Consider the following 13,179-nt stretch of genomic DNA (forward strand, 5'->3'; position numbering starts at 1 on the left):
ACCGCTCTACCCTGTTGCGGCTCTACCAGGCGTTAATCCAGCCCCGTCTGGATTATGGGAGCCTGGCTTATGGCTCAGCATCCCCATCTGCGTTACGGGTGCTGGACCCAATTCTCCACAGCGGGATACGCCTTGCCACTGGTGCTTTCCGCACCAGCCCTGTGGACAGTGTGCTAGTGGAGGCAGGTGTACCCCCACTGCGGTTCCGGCGCCAACGTTTGCTGGCCGCTTATGCTGCCCATGTTCTAAGCTTGCCCGGGCATCCAAATTATCGTGTCCTGTTCCCGCAGTCAGTCGTCCATCTGCCAGACCGTCGGCCCCGGTCGGGTTGTCCGATCGCCGTACGCGTCAAGGAGCTTCTCTGTGGGCTTGGGTTTTTCCCTGTTCCACCTCCTTTCCGGGCGCCTCTGCGTACACCCCCGTGGTGTGTTCCTCGCCCTTGCCTTCGGCTCGACTTGGCACAGGGCTCGAAGGACTCGGTCCCTCCAGAGGCCTTCCGCCGCCGCTTTTATTCCATCCTGGCCACGTATCAGGGCTCTGGAATTGTTTACACCGACGGTTCGATGGTTGCTGGTCGTGTCGGGTATGCGCTAACTCTAGGGGACCATTCCGAGCAACGGTCCTTGGCGGCTGGCTGCAGCGTTTACACTGCTGAGCTAGTCGCCATCTTTAGAGCCCTAGAGTATATCCGCTCCTGCTCAGGTGAGTCCTTCGTTATCTGTAGCGATTCCCTGAGCGGTTTACGAGCTCTCGACCAGTGTTTTCCTCGTTCTCGTCTGGTGATGGCTATCCATGAGTCCCTGCATACTCTTGCGCGTTGCGGCCGCTCTGTGGTCTTTGTGTGGACCCCCGGTCATGTCGGTATCCCAGGCAATGAACATGTTGACCGCCTGGCGAAAGAGGCCACGAATAAACCATCTCTGGATGTTGGCCTCCCAGAGGCTGATTTGCGGGCAGTCCTCCGCCGAAAAGTTTTTGCGCTTTGGGACGCTGAATGGCGCGATCGGATTACACCCAATAAACTCCGTGCCATTAAGGAGACGACGACTGTGTGGCGGTCCTCCATGCGAGCCAACCGCAGGGACTCAGTCGTCCTTTGTCGGCTCCGCATTGGCCACTCCCGGCTAACACACAGTTATTTACTGCGCCAGGAGGACCCTCCTGTATGCCGCTGCGGGGCGGCTTTGACGGTGGCCCACATTCTGTTGGCCTGCCCCCTTTTAGCTGTGGTCAGGCAGACATTTGCGCTGCCTGATACGCTCCCTGCCGTTTTATCCGATGACCCTGTTATTGCTGCCTTAGTTTTAAGTTTTATTCGGGCAGGGAGTTTTTATTCTTTCCTCTGAGTGTTTCTGTTTTATTTTATTTTTTGTTTTGATTCTGGCCTTTGGCCTATGATTTTACACTGATCTTTTAATGTGTTTCTAAGTGGTTGGCTTTTCCTTTTTTATTTCTATGGTCGGCCAACCACTGTCACACTCTGTGTGGTTTTAGTTCGTTTTGTCTTGTCCTTGTCTCCGTTTCTTTTGTTCTGTATCGTCTGTGTCTATTCTGTTCCTCGTTTTTATTCTCTGTGGATGTTCTTTGTCTTTGGAAAAAGGGACCGATGACCGTAGCAGTCTGGTCCCTTTCATCCCCCAAACCAACCAACCAACCACCATTGGTGTGACATTAACCTGCCTGTTACCCATGACCGTGGATATCAAGTTAATGTTGGCGTCCGTATCTGGGCCAGAATATTGGGAGGTAGTAGTTCTGGTCCCTGCTTGTTGCCTGACTGGCTGACTGCACAAAGGTGTTCCTCTCAATCTATTTGCGTGCATCTCTAAACTTTGGAATTAATGTGCGACGGTATTTAGACAGAACATTTCCAGGGAAATGGCATGAATGATGAGGTCCAGTTGATGGCCTCTGCATTCACCTGACCTAAATCCCATGGATTTCTTCCTGTGGGTATACTTTAAGGAGCATGTGTATTTTACTCCACCACCGTGTGGAAGAATTAATAGTGCATGTTCATGCTGCTCTTGTGTCTGTGGATGCAGCAATGTCGCAAAAAGTATTGAGCTGTATGGCCCAGTGGGTCACACAGTGTTTAGTCATGCAGCGGGTCGCACTATTTCGGACCTGCAGGAGGTCACTTTGAGCATCTGCTCAAAGGACAATGTATTCTTTTGTAAAGTCGTGAAGTAATTAATATTGACATTATTATTGTCACTGGTTGCTAATGTGTTACATCTGAGCAGATGCACTAAGAAGAAGAAGAAGAAGAAGAAGAAGAAGAACAAAACACCATCTGAACACGCCTTGAAGACCCAAAGGTGCCGACCAGCTGCTGTGTTATCCTCAGCCCTTAGACATCATCGGATGCGGATACGGAGGGACATGTGGTCAGCACACAGCTCTTGGCCATTGTCAGTTTTCATGACCGGTGCCGCTACTTCTCAGTGAAGTAGCTCCTCAGTTGGTCTCACAAGGGCCAAGTGCATCCCACTTGCCCACACCACTTGACAGACCTGGGCAGTGACCCATCAAAGTGCTAGTCAAACTTGACAGTTCTTAACTTCAGTGATATGACGGGAACTGGTGTTACCACTGGAGCAAGGCCATTGGCTGAGCTGATGTACTGCATCTAGTATAAGTAATTAGATGTTGATTTCTTTAACTGTGCAGTTATCTTTAGCATTTTGAAATTGATATTGTTTTTGTAGTTACTCTGTCATTTGTTTCAACTGTCTATTTCTGACTTGTCTGACCATGGTTTTCTTATGTTCACCATTACAAAAGACTGTGCTATGTAAATGTTGGATAAGTGTGGCTTAAGAATTGGTGTATAATGAAATTAGCAAATAAAAACAAATACACCTCAACCCAGAATCAAGCCTCGACTTCCTGCATGCTAACCCAAAATGCTATCCACTGCACCAACTGCACAGATGTAGTTACCATTCATGTGATTACAGTGTTGTCGGATTTCCAATCTTTAACAGACATTTACTACCAGAAATACGCACAGGACAAAATTTTGTGACACAAAGTTTTGTATTGCTGGTTTCTTCCCCGTGTGTGTGTGTGTGTGTGTGTGTGTGTGTGTGTGTGTGTGTGTGTGTGCAGTTTGATTATTTCCTGTTTCACTGTTCATTAAAAAAAACTGATTCTATCCTTAACACAACACCATAATGTTAGATTCTTTTCAAATTAACTTGCATCGTCTTTCCTTCTCTTTCCCTCTTTCCTGATGAAGAAACCGTGGGTTGCGAAAGCTTGAATTGTGTGTGTGTGTGTGTGTGTGTGTGTGTGTGTGTGTGTGTGTGTCTATCAACATACCAACACTTTCGTTTGGTAAGTTACATCATCTTTGTTTTTAGATATAACATGCATGATAGGTTTATATACAAATATTTATCTATTAAATACAGTCATTGAAGTTGTCTCAATAGTGTCTGGCTTCATTGACCACCTCCTGTCACTTCTAACTACATTACACGTTGAGCAGTACCTCTCTGCATCCACAATATTGACAGGCACCCAAAAAGTTTTAGCTGGGTCTTGTGTTAAGTGTTTACATAGCTTTTGTAAATTTTTCATAGCAGCAGATATCAGACATTTTTTTGCAGATGCTTTCTGTGCCTCATGTTGGAATGTGTCAAAAAAAGTTATAGTACCCGTTGAAAAACAACCTTCAGCATTCCTTTTTAATTGTAATTTGATACTCTAAAGCCCCTCTCGCCCTCCCCCCTCCAACAAATGTACAAATAGGTAAATCATTCCTTCTAGTGTTGTAATGAAACTGACAATGCTAGCACGTGTCACTCACAAATTTTACTCTGTAAGAAGGCTAAATCTGATGCAGCTTCATTTTTTAAAATGATCAAGAATGAGCACAATTACAGCAGTTTGGTTTTCCAATGATCTGAAAAATTCAATGATTAGTGCTTTTAATGTGTTTTTCCAAATTGTCCTCCTCCCATTTGAGTTTCACTTTACATAAGCAATACGTAAAAGAATTTTTGTTGGAATGGAAAAGCTTTCTTCATTCAGATAGGCATTGCAAATTGAATTTATGCCTACCTGTTTTTTTTAGCATACTACAACCACTTAACAATGTTCATGAATTAACAAAACATTACACTGTTACAGTTAATTAAGTGTGTGATACCATATCCATCTGACAAAATTTTTTACAAAGGAATGATCATCATCATCATCATCATCATCATTTAAGACTGATTATGCCTTTCAGCGTTCAGTCTGGAGCATAGCCCCCTTTATACAGTTGCTCCATGATCCCCTATTCAGTGCTAACATTGGTGCCTCTTCTGATGTTAAACCTATTACTTCAAAATCATTCTTAACCGAATCCAGGTACCTTCTCCTTGGTCTGCCCCGACTCCTCCTACCATCTACTGCTGAATCCATGAGTCTCTTGGGTAATCTTGCTTCCCCCATGCGTGTAACGTGACCCCACCATCTAAGCCTGTTCGCCCTGACAGCGACATCTATAGAGTTCATTCCCAGTTTTTCTTTGATTTCCTCATTGTGGACACCCTCCTGCCATTCCCATCTGCTAGTACCTACAATCATCCTAGCTACTTTCATATCCGTAACTTCAACCTTGTTGATAAAGTAACCTGAATCCACCCAGCTTTCGCTCCCATACAACAAAGTTGGTCGAAAGATTGAATGGTGCACAGATAACTTAGTCTTGGTACTGACTTCTTTCTTGCAGAAGAGAGTAGATCGTAGCTGAGCGCTCACTGCATTAGCTTTGCTACACCTCGCTTCCAGTTCTTTCACTATGTTGCCATCCTGTGAGAATATGCATCCTAAGTACTTGAAACCGTCCACCTGTTCTAACTTTGTTCCTCCTATTTGGCACTCAATCCGTTTATATTTCTTTCCCACTGACATTACTTTCATTTTGGAGATGCTAATCTTCATACCATAGTCCTTACATTTCTGATCTAGCTCTGAAACATTACTTTGCAAACTTTCAATCGAATCTGCCATCACAACTAAGTCATCCTCATATGCAAGACTGCTTATTTTGTGTTCACATATCTTAATCTCACCCAGCCAGTCTATTGTTTTCAACATATGATCCATAAATAATATGAACAACAGTGGAGACAGGTTGCAGCCTTGTCTTACCCCTGAAACTATTCTGAACCATGAACTCAATTTACCGTCAACTCTAACTGCTGCCTGACTATCCATGTAAAGACCTTTAATTGCTTGCAAAAGTTTGCCTCCTATTCCATAATCTTGTGGAACAGACAATAACTTCCTCCTAGGAACCCGGTCATATGCCTTTCCTATATCTATAAAGCATAGATACAATTCCCTGTTCCACTCATAACATTTCTCCATTATTTGCCGTAAGCTAAAGATCTGGTCCTGACAACCTCTAAGAGGCCTAAACCCACACTGATTTTCATCCAATTGGTCCTCAACTAATACTCGCACTTTCCTTTCAACAATACCTGAGAAGATTTTACCCACAACGCTGATTAAAGAGATACCTCTGTAGTTGTTACAATCTTTTCTGTTTCCATGTTTAAAGATTGGTGTGATTACTGCTTTTGTCCAGTCTGATGGAACCTGTCCCGACTCCCAGGCCATTTCAATTATCCTGTGTAGCCATTAAAGACCTGACATTCCACTGTATTTGATGAGTTCCGACTTAATTTCATCCACCTCAGCCGCTTTATTGCACTGCAATCTATTGACCATTTTTTCCACTTCGTCAAATGTGATCCTATTTCCATCATCATTCCTATCCCATTCTACCTCGAAATCTGAAACATTACTGATTGCATTTTGACCTACATTGAGCAACTCTTCAAAATATTGCCTCCATCTGCCCAAGGCATCCACAGGATTCACCAGCAGTTTTCCTGACCTGTCCAAAATACTTGTCATTTCCTTCTTACCTCCCTTTCGAAGACTGCTAATTACACTCCAGAATGGTTTTCCAGCAGCTTGACCCATAGTCTCCAACCTGTTTCCAAAGTCTTCCCACGATTTCTTCTTGGATGCTGCAATTATCTGTTTGACTTTGTTTCTTTCTTCAACATAACTTTCTCTGTCTACCTGGGTTCTGGTATGTAGCCATTTTTGATAAGCCTTCTTTTTCCTTTTACAGGCTGCCTTGACTGTATCATTCCACCAAGCTGTTTGCTTCATCCTACTTTTACACACTACTGTTCCAAGACATTCTTTAGCCACTTCTAGTACTGTGTCCCTGTACCTTGTCCATTCCTTTTCCAATGACTGTAATTGACTACATTCAACTAACTGGTACCTTTCTGTTATGTACTTGTGCCTGATTTCCTTATCCTGAAGTTTCTCCACTCTTATCCTCCTACATATGGACCTGACCTCCTGCACTTTCGGCCTCACAATCCCAATTTCACTGCAGATTAAATAATGATCAGTGTCATCAAAGAATCCCCTGAATACATGTGTCCCTCACAGCCTTCCTGAATTCCTGATCTGTTATTATATAGTCAATGACAGATCTGGTTCCACTGCCTTACCAAGTATACCGGTGAATGTTCTTATGTTTAAAAAAGGAGTTTGTGATTACTAAGCCCATACTGGCACAGAAATCCAAGAGTTGTTTCCTGTTTCTGTTGGCCTCCATATCCTCTCCAAATTTACCCATAACCTTTTCATACCCTTCTGTTCGATTTCCAATCCTGGCGTTAAAATCACCCATGGGGAATAGATAGAAGAAAAGAAAAAGAAAGAAAAATTTGTAGTGTTACTCATATTTTAGAAACTCTTATTCCATAATTACAAAAAGTAAAGAGTAATGAATATAGCAGCAGATAGAGGAAAACAGCCTTTCCAGGCCTGAAGCAACAGATGTATGTTTGCCACTTTCTTAATGAACATTTCGGTGTTTAATGCTGAAATATACCAATTTCACATATTACTACTTAGAAATTGACCAAAAACATAACACACCATATCCAGGTAGTGTTGGCGTAACCATTTTTTACACTTTCAAAACATTTTGCATTTATATCTTGTGCAAATTTCACATAGCTCTAATTATTACATCATACGTAATTTCCTCCAACACGATTATATTATGACATAACATTAGCTGATTGCAAGTTGAATAATTGTGATAGAAGAATGCAGATACGGTTTTGATAGTCATTTTCTTCCTGTCTTAATGATTATCACTGAGTAACTCTTTGAAACCAGCAGATTTTTATATATGTTCAAAGCAGTTTTGTGTATATGACTGTTTTATGACAAAGATGATGAGATCAATAAAGATAGCCAATTAGAGAAACTTAGCTGATTATGTCTGGACTAATTAATTTTATTATGATACCAGTAATGCTGGCATTGTAAAAGTGATGAGTGTTATCTTTCATCATTGTACTATCTGTTTTGAGCTATTACTTCAATCATCGTCTCTTATTTGTCAGTTTGATAATGGGTGTGAACGCTTTAGAGTGTGTGTGTGTGTGTGTGTGTGTGTGTGTGTGTGTGTGTGTGTGTCATGTATTATGCGTAATGTAATTCACAAAGGAGTCTATTAGTCTTTAATAAGTTTCCTTTTCCTTCTAGCCTACGAAACTACCCTCCAGGAAGGACTTCATTTTGAGAAAAGGACATTCCATGCAACATTTGCAACTGTAAGTATCAAATATGTTGAACAGAAACTATACTCTGCATGTTCTATCATGCTGCAGCCTACAGAACAGCCTCTAAGTAGAAACTAATGTTCTGAGCTAAAGATTAGCTCTCCAGAATGAAAGATGTCACGAACTTCTGTAGTGTCCTTTAAAAGAATAGTAGTCAAAAGGATAAACTATGGAAGTAAGTTGGAATAGGAAAACTGAAATTAAAAAAAAGCTAAAGGACTTTATTTTTAGATATAACATTACAGAAAGTGAAGGTAAGGAAAATAGGAGCCACAAGGTAAAAGATTATACAACTTTGTGTCACTCATAACCTTAACAGGTACAGTTGTGGCTGTCAAGAGTGCTACAACACATTTCACAAAGGCATTACTAGTTTGAAATGAAGTTACATGGGAAAAGTCGGAGTGCACATTGACAATAGAGTTAATTGTTTGAGGACTGCTGTGGAAGATTGTGTTCTTAATCAGTCCCCATGAAATCACATGGAGGTGGATGGAGGATAATTAGTTGGCTCAAGGCCAGCATAAGCCAATTTCAGTTTTTGAGAATATTGTAAAACAACAACTTGACTGTTAGACCATTAATCAACAACCACACAATACTTGGAAAGTGAGAGTGATTGGCTTCATTCATGTTAACTGATACTCATGTATTTTAACTTGTAGCTAAAACAATCTTGATGGAAATTATTTAACTCAGATGGGCAAAGGACGCATCTCTAGTGACTTAAGTAGAGATTCTAAAAATGTTCCTTTTGCTGCTCCTGAAGTTAACCAGAAATATTAAACATCAAAGCCCTGTGTCTGTTAATATCTGTTTTACATTTTTGGTAAGTTAAGAAATTCCTGACAGCTTTTTACTTATGGACCCCTTTTCTGTAATATATGTTGAAACTATAATTGAGAGATACAGTAAGAACCAGATACTACATGAGGGTGAAACATTTGCCTAATTTGTATGGAAGAATATGAACTTAATTAGCTACACACTTAAAAGGAGCAGGCCAAAATAGATTTGCATTGTTCACAATTATATACTGAGACTTGTTAAATTCACTATATTACACTTTGGTTTTGTGTGGATATATCAGAGATAAATGTTGTTCTGCAACAGCACAAAAGATTGCTGAATTCAGAAATAAATAACTTACTTGTATTTCTTTCATTGCAGGCTGACCGTAAAGAAGGAATGACAGCTTTTGTTGAAAAGCGCCCTCCAAAGTTCACAAATAACTAAGCTGATATAAAAGGTGTGTAATTAACAGATTTCTTTTCATATCTATATTGTAGTATTGGTGGAACACAGTGGTAAACTGTTGGTGTCATCCGTTAACAAACACACACCAAATTGTACAGACTAGGTGTGCAACCAAATGCTTCAGTACTTATCAGTGGCTAACAAACCTAATAGACTTGCCTTTATGATCCATCTCTAAAGCAAGGGGAATTCCCTTCCCAATGGTGAAAGTGTCATTATTCCAGTTTTGAAGTCGGGTAAACTGCCTCTTCAGATGGAGTGCTATCATCTGATCATTTTAACCACTGGCCTCTGCAAGTTACTAGACTGTATGGCAAGTCGAAGGCTGTACTGGATCCTTGAATGCCAGGACCTGTTGGCTTAGACCAAGGGTGGTTTTTGCGGAGGCCACTCTACTGCAGGTAATTTGGACCACCTGGAGTCTGCTATCCAGACAAGGTTTTGCCCAGCATCAACACCTTGTAGCAGTCTCCTTTGATTTGCACAAAGCACATGGCACCACCACATCCGTGCATGAGTGGGACATCCATGGCCCACTCCATATTTTTATCCAGAACTTTCTTTCTTGTCACACTTTGCAGGTATAGCCTCCCATAGCACTTCTCCTCTGCTGGGAAATGGGGCTCTGTGCAGTTCTGTTTTGAATGTCCCGTTCTTTTTAGTGGCTATCAGTGGTCTGGTGGCAGCTGTGGGACCAATGGTATCCTCCTCTTTGTATGCTGATGATTTTTGCATTTCTTGTTGTTCGTCCGCAATGGGCATTGCTAAACGCAGACTGCAGGGGGCAGTACACCAAACGCAACCATAGGCTGTCACTCATGGCTTCCATTTTTTGGCTGCCAAGACATGTGTTATGCATTTGTCATCGCTGTACACTGCATCTGCTCCATATTTTTTTTACTGGTCTTTGATGCTCGATTGACATGGCTTCAACTAAATAAAACATGTTGGTCATACTTCAGTGTTCTTCGCTTTCTCAGCAGTACCAACTGGGATGCAAACTACTCTACTGTTACAGCTCGACAAAGCAATGGTCCAGTTCCATTTTGATTATGGGAGTCTCACATGTGGTTCAGCATCACCTTCGACGTGACAGATGCTAGAGGCAATACATCATTGTGGGGTATGACTGGCAACTTACACCTTTCAGACTTTCCCTGTGATCAGCCTCCTAGTGGAGGCAGATGTTTCGCTACAGAGGGTTCTGTGCCAACAACAGTTGATCTTTTATGCATTACATAATGCATCCACTGCTCCCTAGAGCACCCAAACTACTGTTCCCTTTTTCCAGATAGAGATCTGCCTTCAGCAATAGCTGCCCAGGTCTGGGGTTAGTTTCCATCCACAGCTGGACCCTTTTTTAAAAACTTCAGCTTTCCGCTGTACCACCTCTTCTCTGGGCCTGCTCACATACCCCTCCTTGGTGCACCCTTCGTCCACAGCTCTGTCTTGACCTATAACAAGGTTGAAAGACTCAGTTCCGCCTGAGGCCCTCCACTGCCAATTTACCTCCATTCCTATATGTGCGGCTTGATGGTTGCTGGTTGCACTGGCTATGCATATGTTCACGCAGTATGTAATGAATTCTGCTCCTTGCCGGATGGCTGCAATGGTTTCACTGTGAAGTTACTAACCATCTCTCAAATTCTTCAGCATATCTTTTCCTGCTCTGTTGAGTCCTTTCTAACGTGTAGCGACTCATTGAACAGTTTACAAGCTCCTGACCAATGTTGCCCTTCCTATCCCTTGATCCTGACTGTCCAGGATTGCCTTTTCACTCTCAAACAATGTCAGCACTCGGTGGTCTTTGTCTGGACTGTTGGTCATGTTGGGATCCTGGGGATGAACTCACTGATAGGCTGGCAAAATTGGATACTGGCAAGTTGCCTTTTGAGATTGGTGTTTTGCCACTGGTATTCAATTGATATTATGCTGTCAAGTTCTAAGTATGTGGAATACAGAATGGTATACTCTGTCGTTGCAGAACAAACTACAGGTGATAAAGGGGGGCCATGAATTTGTGGAGGTCTTCCATGCAGGTGTTTCGCAAGGATCTGCCCCACGGTCATTGTGCTGCTTGTTTGTTCCACATTTTGGTGAAATGTCCTAACATACTGGCCCTACAGTGGACTCTTACTCTTTGTGACTCTGTACCCCTGGTGTTAGCAGATGATGCCTCAGTAACTGATCTGGTTTTACAGTTTATTTGTGAAGGGGATTTTTATCTCACTCTCAAAGGGAGAGCGCCTCTGCCTTGTCTGCCCATTTAGACATTGGCAGGATGCCCTGTTGCCTCCTCTGTCCAGACTAGGCAATGGCTGTCTGGGCTTTGGAAGCTTGCCCCAGCCCTCATCCCGCCTGTTCGTTTACTCATCTGATTTGGTGTTACGCCTCTGTTTTCCTGCACTTCTCTCACCCTGTCCATGTTGCCGCAGTGTCCATGTCACTAGTCTTTACTGTGTATCGTTGGGTGGGGCACTTCTGGTAAGTGGTGGGGGTGTGTCCCCCATCACATTGTCTGCCTTTGAGGGCCTCCAGCTGCCCTCTGGATGGGGCACCTCACCCACCTTTCTTCCTTTCCCCCTTTTCTTCTTTCTTGTTCTTTTCTTTAGGCGATGTTGACCTTCAGCAGACCCTGGCATGTTCTTTCCTTTGGCTTTGCACACTAGGGCCTTCTTTGATGTACAGTTTCAATGACTTGCCTGTTCCAGGTAGGAGGGACTGAAAACCTCATAGTTCAGTCCCTTTAAGCCTTAAGCCAACCAACCAACCAACCAGATCTCTGATACCATATCCTTTCAAAGTTGTATCGTGAGCACCACACTTACTAACCAGTAGTCAAGAGTTGTCTGTTGCATTACCCAGTAGCACTCGGGTTTAAATAACTGAACCTCATCCATTGCCAGAGTGAATTCTCTCTCATTGTGCACCGAAATGTGGAATACCTTCCTCAGAGGTCATCCCACCTCTCACAAAGTGGTATTGTACCATGTAACCAATCAGCAAAATTGTTTTGCCTGTCATCTTGCCTCTGGGTCATGTCTGTTTGAAAGGTCTGGGTCCAAATCCTGTTTCATGCCCACAGTTGCCACATGTTGTTTAGATCATGTCACTGGTAGATCATATCCAATCGGAAGAAAAGATACCAATGAAAGCAGACAAATAACATAATACCTGCCACCTGTGCATCCATGTTAGTGCATCCATGTTAGTGCATCCATGTTAGTGCATCCATGTTAGTGCATCCATGTTAGTGCATCCATGTTAGTGCATCCATGTTAGTGCATCCATGTTAGTGGTCATTGTTAAACAGCTGTCCAACTGAGATTGTCCACCCAGTGAAACAAAATGGTTCAAAGCATAGTGTGGTTGACATAGATGACCTATGGCCTTTGTAACCTCTCTGCAACACTAGCTATCCTTCAGTCCTCCCTTGTTCACTTATCTCCACACCAATCTCAGGCCCTGTTTCCACCTATCATCAATCTCCTTGACAGACTGTTTCATCCTGCCCTACTTCCTACCACCTCCTATCTCCTTTTGTTTCAGTTTATAGTCATATGCATCTATAGATTTTCATGCATACTATTCTCTGTGCTCCTACACTATTATATACTTCTCCATTAATTGCCACGATCTGCCTGCACGATGACAGCCTTCCTGTGGTGTGCCTTATTTCTATTCCTCCCTCATTTTCCCTTCCTGTTCTAGCCCTTGCCCTCTGTTTCGTTACTGCGTTCTTGTACATTTCACTACTCCATCACATTTTTATGTTCTTCATTTAATTAAAATAACCTTTTTTGTATTGTTTCAGAGCTTTTTGATGTCACCTGACTGCTGAAGACTGTTGAGAATGGTTATGAGGAACTTTATGCAAGAAATATATTTTTTATACTTTTGTAATTGATTAATCAACTGTCAGTTATGAAATAAAATCCTTTCGCCATTATGTCTTTTATAATTCAAATATGTACCTTCAGACATGAATTTAATTCATTTTTCTTATGTTATACTCATTCCTTAATTTTCAGAAATAATTTGGATTATGATTTTTAACATTGAAGAACATGGTTCACAGAAAATAGGTATCGGTTGTGTACTCTGTCTTAGTTCTTGATATTTCTTATTCTTTCTCCACAGTTATAGAAATTTTACCTTTTAATTGTTGAATTTAATTTATTGTTCTCTTTAAAACTCTTTAAATAGTGCACAGCTTTTTGTGATTTATGGAGTAATTTTGTAACACAATTTTAGC

At 42.1% G+C, this 13,179-nt stretch overlaps 1 protein-coding gene across 2 annotated transcripts in view; it reads left to right on the forward strand.

Moving 5' to 3' along the window:
* LOC126162387 (probable enoyl-CoA hydratase, mitochondrial) overlaps window positions 1-12,873 on the forward strand; it is a 55,283-nt gene extending 42,410 nt beyond the window's left edge. For both annotated transcript variants that reach the window (XM_049918863.1, XM_049918861.1), the window contains exons 6-8: window positions 7,591-7,658; window positions 8,838-8,916; window positions 12,739-12,873. In XM_049918863.1, the coding sequence (XP_049774820.1) occupies window positions 7,591-7,658; window positions 8,838-8,903 (134 nt within the window). In that variant the 3' untranslated portion in view covers window positions 8,904-8,916; window positions 12,739-12,873. The remainder of the gene's footprint in view (window positions 1-7,590; window positions 7,659-8,837; window positions 8,917-12,738) is intronic.
* Window positions 12,874-13,179: the final 306 nt, after the last annotated feature.

This window comes from Schistocerca cancellata, chromosome 2, assembly GCF_023864275.1.
Source record: "Schistocerca cancellata isolate TAMUIC-IGC-003103 chromosome 2, iqSchCanc2.1, whole genome shotgun sequence".
NCBI classification, from domain to species: Eukaryota; Metazoa; Arthropoda; class Insecta; order Orthoptera; family Acrididae; genus Schistocerca; species Schistocerca cancellata.